This window comes from Phyllobates terribilis, unplaced genomic scaffold (assembly GCF_046119375.1).
Source record: "Phyllobates terribilis strain yellow unplaced genomic scaffold, ASM4611937v1 Scaffold_1__5_contigs__length_1240528914, whole genome shotgun sequence".
In the NCBI taxonomy this organism is placed as follows: Eukaryota; Metazoa; Chordata; class Amphibia; order Anura; family Dendrobatidae; genus Phyllobates; species Phyllobates terribilis.
The window spans coordinates 1,116,510,190-1,116,528,157 of record NW_027362761.1 but is presented as its reverse complement, the minus strand read 5'-3'; the positions used below and the strand labels follow the sequence as shown (position 1 = coordinate 1,116,528,157).

The window sequence follows — 17,968 nt, the reverse complement described above, 5'->3', positions numbered from 1 at the left end:
ATGTGAATGAGTTTCAGAAATTTCAGCAACCAATCTGCCTCGTGTGAACATACCCTTAATATATGCTTATCTTCTGGTGGCGCACTGGCCTCTCCCCGACTGCAACACGAAACAGATCCACCATCTGACACCAACGAAAAACCAAAACATGTGGGATCCAATATGGTTTCATGCGCTTTGTTACTACAAAGCAGAAACTATTTTTTTGGTTTGATTTTTTTTTTTCCTTTTTAAAATAGCCTCATCTTGTTCTGCTTTTTCTTCTTTGTACCTGTGTAAAATGTTAGTACTAAATAAAAAATGTATTAAAAAAAAAAAATTACATAAAATGATTTATTTATAAAATAAACCAGAACATGTAATGCATCATTGGGCAATGAGAATGCGTGGGTAAAAGGCACTTCATTATGATATTTTGTATAAAGCCGGCTCTACCAGGATTTATTTCCTACTGAAAATAAAGAATAATTTAGACTGACTAACGCACGCATGACTCATCAGCAGAAAGGGTCTAATTTTCTTCCAAATTGTATAGGTTTTGAAATAAAGCAGGAATTAGCATTCTTATCAGGCTACAACACATAATTCATGGCAAGCGCGGACGCGGCTAACTGCATTGCAGTTTCAATCCAGATCTTCAGCTTTTACATAGTGTCAGGTCTCGGCTTCCACCCGCAGAGAGGCTGTCAGGTCCTTGGTTAATTCTGTAACATCTTCCTCCGTTACCAGTGAAGCACCTGAAGCCATGTCCTCCACGCTCTTCTCCTTCTTGCATTGCCGGAGGCATTTGTCCAATCTTTTGATGAACAGGTCAATATCTTGCTTTTTAATGCCGATGGCTGATGCGGCATTCAGGTAAGTGCACGGATAGTCGTCGCTGTGGGACATAAAACCCTTGAACGTATATCCACTGATGGTCTGTGATGTTCCTCGTGGCACCACCCTGGAAAAGATGGAAGCGAAGAAAGGTAAAAACTACAAGAAAGATTGAAGTTAAAACGCATCTGAAACAAAAGGGTGTTTAGTATAAAGGCCACACGAGGAGCTCAGAGTCTAAAAATAAAAAGGCAAAAAGTGCGTGCATGAGAGACTGGGGGGTTATTTTCTAGAGTTTGGCAAATCGATTCGCAGGACCCTGGTCAGCAGCCATGTCGGCTGCCATTTGTGGATGCTAGATGAGAGCCCCCTGTACCACCTCCTACCTGCCGGTAGTCCCAGCTCCACTACTGATTAGTAGGCTCTGTGCTATGTCATGCATGCATTGTGCCACACTGATGAGCCTACAAATCAGAAGAAGCCCCGGAGATTATGGTGGTTAGGAGGAGATTCACAGGGCTCCTGTCCAGCAGCCACAAAGTGCTGACACCGCTGTTGTACCAGGGTCCTGCGAATCGATTGTCATTTCTATGTTTTTTCTCCAATCTGCCCTTAAGAACCTCGCTCTACTGTCTATCCGTGGTGATCACATTCCATTCCTACGATAAACACTTCTCTCATTCTATAAAACCCATCCACAAAAATAAGCAAGCCCTACAGGATATGGACGCCTATGACATGGAAAATTGTTGACCTTCCCAGCCTATTAATACCAGCCTGCATATCTCTGCTTAACCTTTGCTGGTTATTAAAAATAGGGGGGACCCCACGTCATTATTTTTAGAGTCCCCCCTCTTTAATAATAACCAGTAAATGCTAAGAATAGAGCTGTGAGCTGATATTAATAGGCTGGGAAGTTCCATGGATATTGGCCCCTTCCCAGACCAGCCCTCAAGTGTCTGCTTTCCATTAGCTGGTTAATAAAAATAAGGGGGAACCCACGCCATTTTTTTCCCCATTTATTTACTTACTAAATACAAGTACAGAAAACTACACACGCAAAGCACTGATTCTATATCTTACTGATATATTTCTATGTATTCTATCCTATTCTGATGATCCGGGCTGTGAATTTACTGCACTCATCTGATGAAATGTCGGGTTTCCTTTGAGATGTGTTTGTAGAAAATCGGACGGCACATGCATGGTCTGTGTGCCGTGAGATTTTTTTCTCAGAAACATTGACTTATCAATGCTGAGATTATTTCCTCAGCCCAATCCCAGCTGAGGAAAAACTTGCAGATGAACACGGCCTCCATGAATACTATAGGTGCAAGTCCAATGTGATTTTTTTTCTCGTATTGCACTCGCTGGATTAATACGCAGATGTGAGCGAACCCTAACAGAGAGAGAAGGAAGGATAGAGCAGAGAGAAATTGTAAAAGATCAGGCGTGCTGACAGATTTGTAACATTTTTGCAAAAACATTCAGCTAGATAAAGGACTTGCAGACACTCTGCAGCAGCAAAGTGGTAACAAAGACGAGTACAATTTTGAAAGTTTCTTAACTTTCATTTAGGAAGCTAAGGAATAAAAAAAAGAAGGTTCTGTGTTTAGGATAAGCAATAACTTACTGATCACAGGGGGACCCACTACTCAGTGCTGTACTATGAACTACGAAACTGGTCTCCTACTCCAGCGCAGGTTTATCTATCATAACGTAGCTTCTGCTGCCAGTATCACAAAATCCTTTGAACAGAACACAAATCACTCTTGACTACTTTGATAGGGTCACTTATGTACGGGGTTTTGGGTAATATTAGATACATCTTGCGGTCTGATCCTATAGGAGTGGAGGTAAAGTAACAGAACGCCCTCCTGTCCTGTATGTTTGCTGGCACAGAGGTCGGCTGTGGCTCAGCTGCTGTGCTTCCCAAGCAGTACGGAGACATTACCATCTCAGCTGAATATGATCCACGAGGCTGCCGAGCCCCCGCCGGATATGTGGATGCAGCAGTTTTTCCAAAAGATGTTAAAGAAAGCTCAATAATTCGGAGTAATACAGCATTTTGCACTTAAAGAGGACTTCTGTCTCGGACAGGTATAGTTTGGTAAATACTTGTATTCTTCATGAAATAATTGTGCAGCAGCTTTTCTAAGAATACTTTATTGTGCCGTTCCGCTCTTATTCCTCCTAGAAAATACATGAGTAATTTGACACCTGGGTGTGGCCAGTTGGGGGCGTGTCCCTGCACAACTGACACTGTCCAATCAGTGCTGACAATGCCAGACTGTAGAAACACGCCCTTTTGATACAAAAAAAGAAAAAAAGAAAAAATGGAAACACCCAGATGGCAATTTATTTAGGAATATATTCAGGAGAAATAACAGAGGAACAGCACAGTGCAGAATATAAAGAGAATAAGCTCCAGAATTGTTATTTCATGGGAAGTACATGTAATTACTAATGAAGACATGTCAGGAAAGGAGGGGGGCCGTTCTCCGAACCGAGTAATTCTGGTAAAAGATGGCAGACAGCAGGAAAGCATTGAGGCTCGTAGAAGCAAAAAGTTAGTATCTGCTAAGAAATCATCCTTATACACACGTGAAAGGTTTTTGGCAAAATAAAAAGGTATCTGATGCTCACCCAAGTGCCTGCCATGACCGTGCTCCTGTGAACGCCAACGTACTGGTGCAATATATAGAGATACAGTAGTATTGCACTACATAAGCGATTGGATAACTGTAGGTTCTAGTCCCTTAAGGAGACTATAAAGTAAAAGAATATGTATATCTATCTATCTATCTATAGACAGTGGCATGTAAAAGTTTGGGCACCCCTGGTCAAAATTGCTGTTATTGTGAACAGTTAAGCAAGTTGAAGATGAAAATCCCTAAACTGCCTTAAGTTAAACAGAACACATTTCCTTTGTATTTTAGCAAAAACAAAAGATAGATATATATTTTTTCCTTTCACCTTTTACATTTTAAAAATTACAAAGAGGAAAATGGGCTGATGCAAAAGTTTGGGCACCCTGCATAGTTAGTACCTAGTAACGCCCCCTTTTGAAAGTATCACAGCTTGTAAACGCTTTTTGTAGCCAGACAAGAGTCTTTCAATTCTTGTTTGAGGGATTTTCATCCATTCTTCCTTGGAAAATGCTTCCAGTTCTGTGAGATTTCTGGGTCGTCTTGCATGCTCTGCTATTTTGTGGTCTAGCTACAGATTTTCAATGATGTTCAGATCAGAGGACTGAGGGTCATTGTAAAACCTTCAGCTTGCACCTTTTGAGGTAGTCTATTGTGGATTTTGAGATGTGTTTAGGATCATTATCCATTTATAAAAGCCATCCTCTTTTCAACTTCAGGTTTTTTGTTTTTTTACTACACATGGTGTTATATTTGCAACAAGAATTTGTTGAAATTTAATTAATTTCATTCTTCCCTCTACCCGTAAAAATGTTCCCCGTGCCATTAGCTGCAACACAACACAACACAACCCCAAAGCATGATTGATCCACCCCCATGCTTAATGGTTGGCGAGATGTTCTTTTCCTGACATTCTGTGCCCTTTTTTCGCCACACATACCTTTGATCATTGTGGCCAAAGAGTTCTATTTTAACCTCATTGGTCCACAGGACTTGTTTCCAAAATGCATCAGGCTTGTTTGGATGTTCTTTTGCACACTTCTGGTGCTGAATTTTATGGTGAGCACGCAGGAGTGGTTTTCTTTTGATGACTCTTCCATGAAGGCCATATCTGTGCAGGTGTCTCTGAACAGTAAAACAATGTACCGCAACTCCTAAATCTTTCTGAAGGTCTTTTGCAGTCAAGCAGGGGTTCTGCTTTGCCTCTCTAGCAATCCTACGAGCAGCTCTCACTGAAATTTTGCTTGGTCTTCCAGACCTTATCTTGACCTCCACTGTTCCTGTTAACTGCCATTTCTTAACCACATTTCAAACTGAGGAAATGGCAACTTGAAAACGCTTTGCCATGTTCTCATAGCCTTTCCTGCTTTGTGGGCCTCCACCATTTTCAGAGTGCTAGGCAGCTGCTTAGAAGAACCCATGGCTGCTGTTTTTTGGCACAAGGTTAGAGGAGGCTGGGTTTTTATAATGCTGGGAAATTTGCATCTCCTAACGATGACAGTGAACAAGCCATAACCCTAACAGGCTTATTAAGGTCTAAAACCTTGGTCAAGGTTATCTGAGAACAAATCTCAAAGGGTGACCAAACTTTTGCATCGGCCCCATTTTCCTTTCTGTCATTTTTAAAATGTAAAAGATGAAAATATATAAAAAAAATTCTGCCTAAAATACAAAGGAAATGTGTCATCTTTAAACTTTAGTCCTTTTAGAGATCATTTCAACTTCGACTTGCTTAACTGTTCACAATAACTGTAATTTTGACCAGGGGTGCCCAAACTTTTACATGCCACTGTATTCATCTCGAATCATGCCCCTTTTCCCCCTCATTTAAAATAAGGATGTTAAAGAGAATCGGACAGTGGATACATGCTGCCCATAGACCAGGTATCATGTATCAGTCACTGGCGCTGTGATTTTAGCCAGGTATAACTAACTTCGAAACGCTGCGGTGTTTCAGAGAAAAACAAAAGTTTAATAGACGTCAGGGATGGAGACGCACGGCAGACTAGTCGGAGAGGTCGGTCCCCTGTGGCTTCTCAGCAAACAGCTGGTGTTGTGCCAGTCTCGGTTTCCGGAAGGTAAGAGCGGGAGCGTTACCTCTGCACTCATTTCCTGGGAACCTCGTTTGCCCCCCATTTATAGAAACCACTCACCGAGCGCCGGACACTTGTCTTGTGAAGAGCATAGAGCCGAGCTGTGTGATGGCCGAGCCGCCCTCCTCGCTCACATTCTTCAGAGACATTGCTACGTGATTACAAGGGAGAAAGAAGGAATGAAGCGTTACATACCAGGCCACGTCTGACACATAGCAATACAGTGATATATACAAGGACCAGCCCTTTATCTATAAAGGGACTTAATGTGAATACAACCTAACCGGACATTAGGTTTACAGGACCATTATTCCACATCTCTGCTTGCGGTTCCTTGAAAGAAACATTCTTGTCTCGGCAAATCCTTGGAGACATGGAGATTGTGTGCCGCACTGAGATATCACATCCAATGACTTCTAATCATCTCACACTACGACTTGTCACCGTCTAGACGGAGCGTAAAGGTTTCCAGATGTCTTTGACTTTCTGTCTCTGCTCACCAGCAACTCACTTGCTATAGGCGTCACTATAAGTCGCATATGACTTGTTGGCGATTTGGCACTTTTATTTTATTTTTATTTTTTATAAGTTGCAAGCGAATTGCAGAAATGTTTTTGGTCGCACGACATGTCTGAGAATTGCCATCATACCACATACACACATGGTCAAAATTGTTGGTACCCCTCATTTAATGAAAGAAAAACCCACAGTGGTCACATAAATAACTTGAATCTGACAAAAGTAATAATAAATTAAAAATCTATGAAAATGAACAAATGAAAGTCAGACATTGTTTTTCAACCCTGCTTCCGTAAAATTAAAAAAAAAAAATTCAACTCATGAAATAGGCCTGGACAGAAATGATGGTACCCCTGAAAATAATGTGACAAAAGGAACATGTTTAATTAAGTTGTGTCCATTAATTAGCATCACAGGTGTCTACAATCTTGTAATCAGTCAGTGGCCTGTATATAGGGCTACAGATACTCACTGTGCTGTTTGGTGTCATGGTGTGTACCACACTCAACATGGACCAGAGGAAGCAAAGGAAAGAGTTGTCTCAGGAGATTAGAGAGAAATATATAGACAAGCATGTTAAAGGTAAAGGTTATAAGACCATCTCCAAGCAGCTTGATGTTCCTGTGACTACAGTTGCACATATTATTCAGAAATTTAAGATCCATGGGACTGTAGCCAACCTCCCTGGACGTGGCCGCAGGAGGAAAATTGATGACAAATCAAAAAGATGGATAATAAGAATGGTAACAAAAGAGCCCAGGAAAACTTCTAACGAGATTTAAGGTGAACTTCAAGCTCAAGGAACATCAGTGTCAGATCGCACCACCCGTCGTTATTTGATCCAAAGTGGACTTCATGGGAGACGACCAAGGAGAACACCATTGTTGAAAAAAAAATCATAAAAGGGCATTTAATTATGGGGGACTGATTATAAGAGATTATTTCATGGTGTATTCCAGTACAGTGTATTACTTTTTTGTACCACTTGTGAATATATATCTGCAACTTCTTTTGCAATACCTTATGCTGTGCTATGTGGAGCTGGTTATGTATGGTTCATACTGGCTGTATTTATATTTTACCCCCATGTATGCTTGTGATTATTATCCCTAAATAAACTTTGTTAAATTTTCATATAAATTTGAAGGCCTTATGAGCGTTGTTTTTCTGTTTTTGCTTGCTGTTTCTACGATTTAGCCTGTATTATGTCCATAACTTGGTAGTCTTACACCTAAGCAACTATTAAATATCTTTTTATATATATGACTCCTATGTGGGGTATAAATACTACCTATTTTCCATGAATTGTATGTATCTAAATCCTATTGAGCATCTTTGGAAAGAGCTGAAACATGCCGTCTGGAAAAGGCAACCTTCAAACACGAGACAACTGTAGCAGTTTGCTCATGAGGAGTGGCCAAAATACCTGTCGAGAGGTGCAGAAGTCTCATTGACAGTTACAGGAATGGTTTGATTGCAGTGATTGCCTCAAAAGGTTGTTCAACAAAATATTAAGTTAAGAAGAACCATCATTTCTATCCAGGCCTATTTCATGGGTTTAATTTTTTTTTTTAATTCTGTGGAAGCAGAAAAGCAATGTCTGACTTTCATTTGTTCATTTTCATAGATTTTTAATTTATTATTACTTTTGTCAGATTCAAGTTATTTCTGTGACCATTGTGGGTTTTTCTTTCATTAAATGAGGGGTACCAACAATTTTGACCACGTGTGTATGTGGCCGTGAAGCCTTACAAGCAAAAGCTGATGACCTGAGCAGAGATCATGCGCTTTGCTCACAGAGGATCGCTTAGTCTGCAGTGGGGTCTCCATCTGGCACACCACGCAGAATGGACAATTATCAGACCCCATTATAAAAGGTATGAGGTTAGTCTGGTGCTGATGGGTGTTGGAGACTGTTCACTTGAGTTTTCTACGACCTCAAGCACAAAGCTAGTGACTGGATGTGGTAATTGCCCCAGTACTCCCACAGCTGACTGTATCAGTTCACCGCCACTCCCAATCCAAGGCTTCCCAGCTCCCCTGCAGTGTTTAGCATGGACAGACATGCCATCGCAACAGTCAAAAACTATCAATATAAGTAACAAGTTAGTCCCCGCAGCATCCAGTGATTGGACAGACCTGTGACCACTGCAGCCATACAGCTCCGGGAGTACCAAGACTGGGAAAGCATCAGAATGGGATTATTGAGGGGGAAGGAATCGGTAAAGAGAGAATGATTTATATCACTCTGAACCCCCAAACAAAAGCGCCATTAGGACTCAGGTTTTTCACGAACGGGTATTCGAAGTTGCGCCTAAATTTGGACATTTTTGGTGTCTTCACGCCACTTTCTCCAAGCGAGATTGGGGACGTGATGCCACAGTTTGTCTAATCCGTGATGAGCTGGGGCGTTCCCTATGGCAGAAATCTCACTCCAGTACCTGACCGGAGTGAGATATCTGGCGTAGAGCACAGAGCACTCGTCAGATGCTCCTGATTTATAAAGAGGTGTGCAGTTCCTCAAAAATCAGGAGCGTCTGACTCCAGCATCCCCCTAATCATAATCACCGTGAATAACGCCGGTCTTTATGAATCAGGCCCTAAATGTCTCCTGATAAAAACAACATATACTGGATCAATACAAGTCTATAGGTCCATTAAAATCATGCAGAGCTTACACGGATCTGTGTGTTGTCCATGATTAACATCGTACTGGTTAGAAAAAAAAAAGCTTCCCCCCCCCCCTTTCTTCTTTTAAAGACCATGTTAACACGTTCAGTACTTGGTCAGTATTTTACATCAGTATGTAAGCCAAAACCAGGAGTGAGTGATAAATACAGAAGTGGTGACGTGTTTCTATTATACTTTTCCTCTGATTGCTCCACTCCTGATTTTGACTTGCAAATACTGATGTAAAATACTGACCAAATACTGAACGTGTGAACGTGGTCTTAACATATGAGAAAAAAAAAACAAAAAAAAACTGATGAAACACAGATGGTAAAAACTGACACATGGACCAAACACTGATGACATTTGCTCTGGTTTTTTTTTTTTTTTTTTTTTTGCGAATAGTGAGAAATGACTGACAAGAGATGACTTTAGGATTTCACTCTGGGCCGGTGCAGGAGAGGACAAGTATCCACAGGAAGAAGTCAATGTCCGTCTGTATAATATACAGTAGTCTGATGTTGCAGGCACATTTTCTTGGACCGGTCTGGATTGTAGATATGTAGTATAGTGTGTATCCCAAAATGCAAACCCTGAACCAAAGTCTACAACTTTTGTGTGACTATGTCCCAGCATGTGGTAAGGAAACAAACAGAATAAATGCATGACCCTCTCCCGCCACCCCAAAAAAAAATTGAGGTGCAATCAAGACATCTTAAAATAAGAATGTTTGTCGCTGACGGCTGACCCCAGAGGCGCAGACAGACGCTTCCTTGCAGCTACATAGCATTAATAGGCTTTATGTCACACAGCACAAAGTAGGGATCAGAAGCCATTTGTGTCCGGCGTTCACACAGCGCCATAAAGAAATGGATCCATCGATTGTACTGAACCATTACGTCCGGGCTAAGTGCTTACTGCACATCCCTTTGTGCTGATAATACAGATTCACTGTAGGCAGAGTCAGCGAGCGCAGAACAAAATGATCCAGGAGGACACTTTTTTTCTAGCATTTTATCTGAATATGAAGAGTTATGTATCAAGAATTAGATTTAAAGAGCACCACCACTAAGACAGACGCTCCATGCAGACACTCATTTCATTAACGGCGCCCTCTACAGGGTAAGTGCAGCACTTCAAGTTGTCTATTCACCATATACCGATTTCCCAGGAGAGGGAACAGGTCTTTGCAATGTCTCTCTATGGAGGATAAGGGCGATCAAAAGCAAAGGACCACCCTTAATGGCCCCTATAAGCTTCAAAAGGGACAACCCCTATCAATGGTAAGCAGTTACCATGTTACTGTAATTAGAGTGTAGCCGTCATTTCACGTGAACTGCAGCAGAATGTCTGTGTCGGCCTCCAGCTCCCCCCTCTACAGAATCTTATTAGCATCAGCTGCCATCTCCTATCTCAGCAATGGGAAAGTCTGTCTTCGCTTTAGACAGATTTTACCCAAGAACGGAGAGTGAAAGATCAGTCCAGGAGAAGAAAAGAACCAGATTTCTCCGATACGATGTATCACAAAGTTTCTGTTCTTCACTTGTACTATCAACTTATAAAAAAAAAAAAAAAAATTGAAAATGATGCTTACTCTTGGCAGTTTGCTATGAAGTATGTAGTCACCTTAAAAGGACTAACAAGGGGAGTCATATCATCTGCATTTGGCTTTTACTTGCTTTTGTGTGCCACTCCCATACCCTGATGCAGTCCTCTCTACCAATGCATTAGATGATTTACATTAAAGCGCACCTGTCAGCAGGATTGTGCTTAGTAAACTACATACACTGTCAGTTTGGCGCCGTTACACTGAGTAAAATGATACCTGGGTTGATGAAATCCGTCCTGTGGTTCTTCTTTATTTGCAGTTTGGAGATAATTCGATTGTCATGCTCGGGGGCGGCCTGTGACACTGCCTGTAGTTTACTTTGCACAATCCTGATGACAGATTTGCTTTATAGGGCACTGCCTTGTGGCACAGGCTCACTAATTATTAACACACATTTGCACAATTATCCTAAGTGATTTGAAAATTAAAGGAGCACATACATAATATTATATATGCTGAACTATAGAGAAGACGTTGACCACACATCCAAAAATCATACACTGATCTAATGCGGCCAGGCAAAAGTTTACAAAATTGAACATGAGGTTCTTAGTTTAACATTCTGATCAGACTGTATGAAGCCACTGCCATAGTCACAGTGAACCTTTGTGTTGAAGCCATCGTTGCTATGGTTTTGTGCCTATGGGGCGGCGTGGCCTGGAGTCATGGGTACTCAGCCTTGCAGCATGGGTGCTGTGAGGCACCAGGTCGCCCGTCCTGCTGGTGCACTGTTGCTGCGGCGGTGGTTAGCACACGGCGACGCGCATTTAAGGCTATAAAAAGTTAGGGACCCACTGAGAAGTTCACTGTGACATGGCAGTGGGCCTCACACAGTCTGATCAGAATGTTAAACTAAGAACCTCATGTTCAGTTTTCTAAAGGTTTGCATAGTGGCTTTAGATCAACATTTTTGGACATACGGTTCAGGTCTTTTTTTCCACAGTACATTATAATTCATACACACACACATTCATTACATACATATGATATAAAAAGTCTAGAAACCCCTGTTTTGTCATGTACCAAGAGGATTAATTTCAGAACTTTTGCCACTGATCTGCAGTTCTCAGCTGCGGCCACTACACATTGAATGGAGCAGAACAGCACAGGATCTCTGTACAATGTTTACTTCTGGCTGCCGATCAGTGCTGGACCCCCGCCGATCTGATACTGACGACATATGCAGAGGATAGATCATCCATATTAAATGCTTGGATAACATTTTTAACAGCTGGGTTTACTACTTACTTCTATATAATGTAATAAAGTACAAAAGTTACAGGACATTAACATATCCTGACTTTGGCTCTTGTAAAACAGACTGTCATTTTTGGAGTCAGGGCATACTGCAAGGCGCCATAGAAAAGAACCAAGAGTAATATTTGCCAATGGTGGCATCACGTGTTAAGGGGGAAAAACCCTTCAGCATTTGGCATCAAACTATTCTTGTCCTATGAAAAAAACTTTAGAATTTCAGAACCATCGGGTTCTGTAATAGAATTACACTGTCCATGCCATGTAATTGCATATACTGCATACACTTACCCAACGAGATGGGATTATGTGGAGTATCTAGCAACTTCTCGTTATGTTTTGCCGCCAATGCCTTCAGTTCCTTGGCAAGATATGTATATAATTCCTAGCAGAGGATAGAAAGAACAAAAAAAAATAAATAAAACAAAAAAACTGAACAAAACAGTGATTGTAAACAATGAAACATTAAGGAACAAAAAAAACCAGGCCACAATATAATACACTTGTTTATATTGTAGGTGTTGGTGAGGTGTGTATGTATAACTCCTATGGGTCCACAAAAAGAAAAAAAAAATTTATAATTATATATATATATATATATATATATATATATATATATATATATATATATATATATAATTTTTTTTTTTAATTACAGATTATATAGTAATCTGTATTATACAAAAAAAACACAAGCAAACACCCTACAATATGGAAAACTATTAGAAAATGCCCATACAAAAATACTCTACAAATATAATAAAGCTCAACATAGATACCAGGAATATACAGTATTACAGACCCATAAAGCCAGTAATAACCTGCAGTGGTGGCAGAAGGTGCCCCGTGAGAACCGCCACTCGCCTGGGCATCCTCAGTCTGAGCGCTCGACAGCCTCAGAGAATGAATGGAGCTTGGTCTATTTGATCCTCCTTGTGGACTCCTTGTTATTATGAATACCCCACTCCCCTTTACCTTTTGTTTGAGCCATACACAATGAAATAGTGGCAATAGTCATATAAAAACATGACACTTAAAGCATGCCGGTCATCTCAGAATAAGCCATCGAGTGAATAGAAGAGGAATAGCAAAATGTCTGGCCATAAATGACTTGAAACCTACATTTTTCCCACTCAGCACGCTCTCTCTCTCTCTCATTTTCAGTTGTCTCTGAGCTGGTGCATAGAGAGCAGCTGCTCTGATGTCTGATCTGTGTGTCTGTCTTTCCCTCTGCTCCTCTTGAGACTTCATTAGGCATCTGTAGTCTGATACCTCACTGTGCTGACACTACTCTCGTTTCGAGCAAGATGAATTTAAAGTTGCTTTTTTCCCCAGAATGAATGATAAGTTCTGGAAGCAGGGGAGAGAGAAGTGTCTCTTAAGTGGAGAAAGGCAAATTTTTCTGATAACATATTACAAGGGTTCTTGTACTCTTCTTAATTACTGCAAAATTGGTTGAGATAACAGCGACTTAAGCTCACATTTCCAAGCTACGTCAGTCCCATACGGCTCGTTAATGTCAAAGTTGTGCCATTGTGCGCTGGCATAGGTTCTTGCTTTATAAATAGACAACTCATTTATGACCATTATAGTCCAGACAGAACACCCCCGGCAGTCAGGCAGTGGCCAACTGGTGCCTATTTATGACTGTAAGAACTCGGTTTTATTTTATCAACTTTGAGCGCCCATTGGCCATTGCATGCTTTCTGGAAACCCCTGTGGGGCAAGATGAGTGCACATTCGAGCATCGAGGTCCAAATAGGACAGCCCCCCCCCACCACCAAGAACAAAACTGGGAGCCCTATCCATTGGGAAAAAAAACACAAAATAAAAAATAAAGGAAAAAAAAAATACTATAGTATATTATATACTGTATATATATATTTTATAGAGCAAAAAAGAAAAAAATGGAGGCTGAAGCTTAATAAAACAGACCTATATGTTCAGTATATATTACTCTAAGATTGAAGGCAATAGTATTTGAAGAAAACTAATCACTCTGCTTAGACAAAGCTTAAGTGAAAGAGTTAATTAAGAAAAAAAATGTATTACATTTCTATGTTTTTTAACCCAGATTTATAGATGGCTGGAGCCCTACTCTTCAGAATGCAATAATCGTGTGGTCTATAGCGACACCAAGAGGAACCTGCGATACTACAGGCCGTGGTTTGGACCTTAGTGAATGCACTACACGTTTCTTGGATACACAACGTCTGCCCATGTTAGAGTCGGTCTATACACCGCACACATTGTGTCACGCAAGGGAACACAGAGAGAAGAGGAAAAGGGAGCCCAGACACTAGGGAAAGGGGGGAGCGGAGACCTCCTAGCCTGATCTAATATCACCCTGTCTCAACTAACGTCCCTGTATTGGCTCTCCATCAATCGCCGCAGGCGAACCTCGTCCTGTCTTTCCCTGGCATTGGGCCCTGGTTAGGGAAGGGAGGGGGATGAGTGCTAGTCGATCCCCACTGACCACTAAAGACAACAAGGGGGAACACACAAAGTAGATAGCTTAGCTTTTAGGCTGTGTGCCCACGATGCGGTTTTTTAAGCGTTTCCGCAGCGGCAAAAACGCTTAAAAAAAAACGCATGGTAGAAGGCCTGCCATGTTCCCCAATGATAATCCGCATGTGCTGTGCACATGCTGCGGAAATTTCCGCTGCGGATTATCATTGCGGAAAAATACGCAAAATGTCCATTAATTTTGCGGACATGCAGCGTAATTGTCGCCATTGACTTGCATTGAAACACATATTATCCATGTCAGCAGATTTGCACACACGGATAATATGCGTTTCTATGTGCAGATGATACCCAGGTGTGGAGAAGAGGAGACTCTCCTCCCGACCCGGGTACCATAGAACCTGTAAAAAAAAAAAAAAAAAGAAAATAAAAAATAAATATGATATTTACCTTCTGATGGCCCTCGGACTTCTTCTCTGTGCTTGCCGGCAGCTTGAGGTACACTGAAGGACCTGCGCTGACGTCATTTAGTCATGTGACGGCAGGTCCTTCAGTGTACCGCGAGCTGCTGGCAAGCCAGGACGGAGCGAATAAAGACTGCGGGGGCCATCGGAAGGTAAGTAAACATTTATTTTTTATTTTTTACCATTCTTTACGGTCACACTATATAAATCCATGTCGTTTGCATGGATTTATATAGTGTGACCAAGTTGTCAAGCACTTTCCAAGTGATGCTAAAATCGCTTGGAAAGAGCTTGTCAACCCGCATGCGGAAATGCAAGTGAAGAACGCTTCACATCCGCATGTCCCTGGCAGGAAAACGCATGTACGATCCGCATGTACAGTCCGCATGTACAATCCGCATGCGTTTTTTCTGCCAGGGAGATGCAGAAATGCTCAGGAAAAATCCGGAGCATTTCTGCATCATGGGCACATAGCCTCAGTTGACTTCAGAACACTCGTCCTCATAGCTCCAGAGAAGATGAAGTAATGCACTTTCTCTGAGCCTTCAAAAAGGATAATGAGTTTCGTCAGCACCTCCCTCTAGCAGACAGCAGGTATTTATACACCCAGGCCAGGGTGTTAATTAGCCAGAGGAAGGTAGCAGCTAGGTCCTAGAGACCGCCTCTAAGAAGATGTCTGCAATGCTAAAAGTAGAGATCTCCTGCAACTAACTGCTGGGCGACTGTCTGTCACCACTGATACACCCATGATACATTGCTCTTGTTCCTTTGAGGCATGTGATGATCTGGGAGGTGATGTGGGCACCTAGCTGGTATTAATCAGCACACAATGTACCCCCCATCCTTGTGGTGGCGCTACAGGAGAATTGTGAACACCCTGAACAATTCCCATGAATTCCTATGAAGAGAATCACCCAGATTATCCCTTATACATGGGAGGGGGCCTGTAGATCACATCCAATTTAAAGGGGTTGTTTGCCCACCTATTCCATAATTCAGTGTCCTAAATCATAGGGTTCCTCTAATCATAAGCCTTCTCTATTAATCACAAGGAGAACAGGAAAAAATAAAATAAAAAAGTTCCTGTTTTTTGTTTTGATTGTCAAGATGAAGCACTTGTGGAATGGTCCCCTGGTGGCATCTGAGATGATCCACCCCACCGCATTGTCCCCAATGTAAGCAGCTGGTAACCAAGCTCTGAGGGATTATTCCCATCTCATAAGGGGATAGCACACTGCGAAGAAAAGAAACCACGCACTGATCATCGGGGGATGGGGACAAACCTCTGGCACCCCCGCTGAGCAGAAGAATGAAGGGGCCACAGATTCAGTGCTGAGGACTTCACTCGGGTGGTCAGTGGGAAGAACAGTGAATGGGCAAAAACATGAATCAGCCCATCACCCCACTTCGCTTTCAGGATCGGGGATGATCCCACCATCAGACCCCCACAGATTTTGACGCGACTATATATTCTAGTGTCGTATATGTCATCACTTTATTAAATGGAAATCTTTCTATAATAAAAGTATATTTATACTAAAGGGAAGCCTCATCAGAAAATGACCGATTGTTTAAATCAGGTTTAAGTGTTACATTTATTTAAAATATAAACTTTTTTCATATCACAAATCTGTATTAAAATAAATAAAATTAGTAGTAGTTTTGCAATTTTCACACTGGCTACTGGGGCTTTTTTTTTTAGGCTCACAAAAAGGGCGCATGCAGATGGCCATATAACACAGACGACGATCACATCGCAATGCTCAGACAGGCCGACCTTCTTTGCACACGCTCATTAGACACTACAATATAAAACAAAGGATCAGATTCTATTTTTAATACAGATTGTGATATAGGAAAAAAAAAAAGTGCCAAAAATATATGTAAAAACCTGATTTATTCAATAGGCGATTTTTTGATGATCGCTTCCTCTTAAAATGGGGTCTTACTAAAATATCAAGTTATCCCATATCCACAGGATAGGGTATATGCTGCGGATCGCTGGGGGTCCAGCCACTGGAGGTCAACTTAACGATCCTCCAATTCATTCAAGACAGGTTCTACAGAGTCCTGTACTCGGGAAACGCTGGGAGTGGTCCAAGTAGTCGGACCCTCAGACATAAGCAACTTTGGATAACTTGCTACTTGAGGAATAGCCCTTTAAACGGAATCTGTCAACAGGTTTTTGCTATGTAATCTGAGAGCACCATGATGTAGGGGCTGAGACCCTGATTCCAGCGATGTATCACTTACTAGGCTCTCTTGCGTTTTCAATAAGATGTTTAATCAGCAGATCATCACTCCAGGGCTAGGCATTTCATGTCTCTTGGTCCAACCATGACCCCACCACTGATTGACAGCTGTCAATATACAGTGTACACAGAAATCTATCTATCAGTGGTGTGGGCGGAGTTCCACAGGGATCAGCATTCTTACCTCTGCAGCAAAGAAAACTGTGATTCTATCACAACTGCAGCACCCAGTAATCTAAGTGATACATCACTGGAATCAGTGTCTCTGCCCCCATGCTGCTCCATCGTGCTGCTGTCAAGATTCTCTCTCAACTTGTGTAAGATTAATCGTAACACTCCATTTAAAAGGGAATCTGTCAGCAGGTTTTTGCTACCTCATCTGAGAGCAGCATAATGTAGGGAAAGAGAAGCTGAATCCAACGACGTGTCAGTTAGATTACTGGGTGCAGCTGTTCTCACACAATCAGAGCTTTTAGATTTAGAATGAAGCAGAGCTGAGAAAGCTAACCCCGCCCACACCAGGCTCTCCATGTACAAAGTCCATGGACAGTGAGCAGCTTATCATAGGAGGGGGGCGGTGCCAGACTAGTACAGCAACGTTAATCTCTTAGTGATAAATCCTTCAGTTAGTAAACAGCAGCACACACTTTGACAAGTGACATCCCTGAATTCTGTGTTTCAGCCTCTATCTCCTGCTGTCTTCAAATTGTCAGCAGGTTTTTGCTATGTAGATTCCCTTTAAAAGTGAAACCCCTTTAAGGATATTGCTCCTTGCATTGTGTCATTGTTCCAGTGTTTGCAGGAGTTATTACGGAGTGGTGTAATAAGCGTGCTGTGATTGGCATATGGAAGGTCAGCCTGCTGGCTATCAGTGATGTAAATCTCGGGAGGATAAATTAATAATATGCTAGGTTTAATCAGATAACGCCATGATTGTGGCTTCTCCTTCAGCTGACCGCAGATTCGCGCTGCCCTTGGTCTTACCCATCAATAAAATGCATTAAGTATCAGCCGTTTTATCAAAGGAAGGGAATACCAGGAAGTCATCTCCATCAATCACACTGACTTTTTATAACTTCTAGCTTAAATATAAGATTCTCCCTCCCTGACCCCCGCCATACACACAGGGGGGCATCATACATGCAGTTCGGTCACATACAATCATATGGGGGATGTT

At 41.7% G+C, this 17,968-nt stretch overlaps 1 protein-coding gene across 3 annotated transcripts in view; it reads right to left on the bottom strand.

Annotated features, from left to right (window-relative positions):
* Positions 1–319: 319 nt before the first annotated feature.
* SEPSECS (Sep (O-phosphoserine) tRNA:Sec (selenocysteine) tRNA synthase) overlaps positions 320–17,968 on the bottom strand; it is a 35,125-nt gene continuing 17,476 nt past the window's right edge. For all 3 annotated transcript variants that reach the window (XM_073646650.1, XM_073646660.1, XM_073646669.1), the window contains exons 8-10: positions 11,901–11,994; positions 5,618–5,708; positions 320–943 (exon numbers count right to left, since the gene is read on the bottom strand). In XM_073646650.1, coding sequence (XP_073502751.1) covers positions 655–943; positions 5,618–5,708; positions 11,901–11,994 — 474 coding nt within the window. In that variant the 3' untranslated portion in view covers positions 320–654. The remainder of the gene's footprint in view (positions 944–5,617; positions 5,709–11,900; positions 11,995–17,968) is intronic.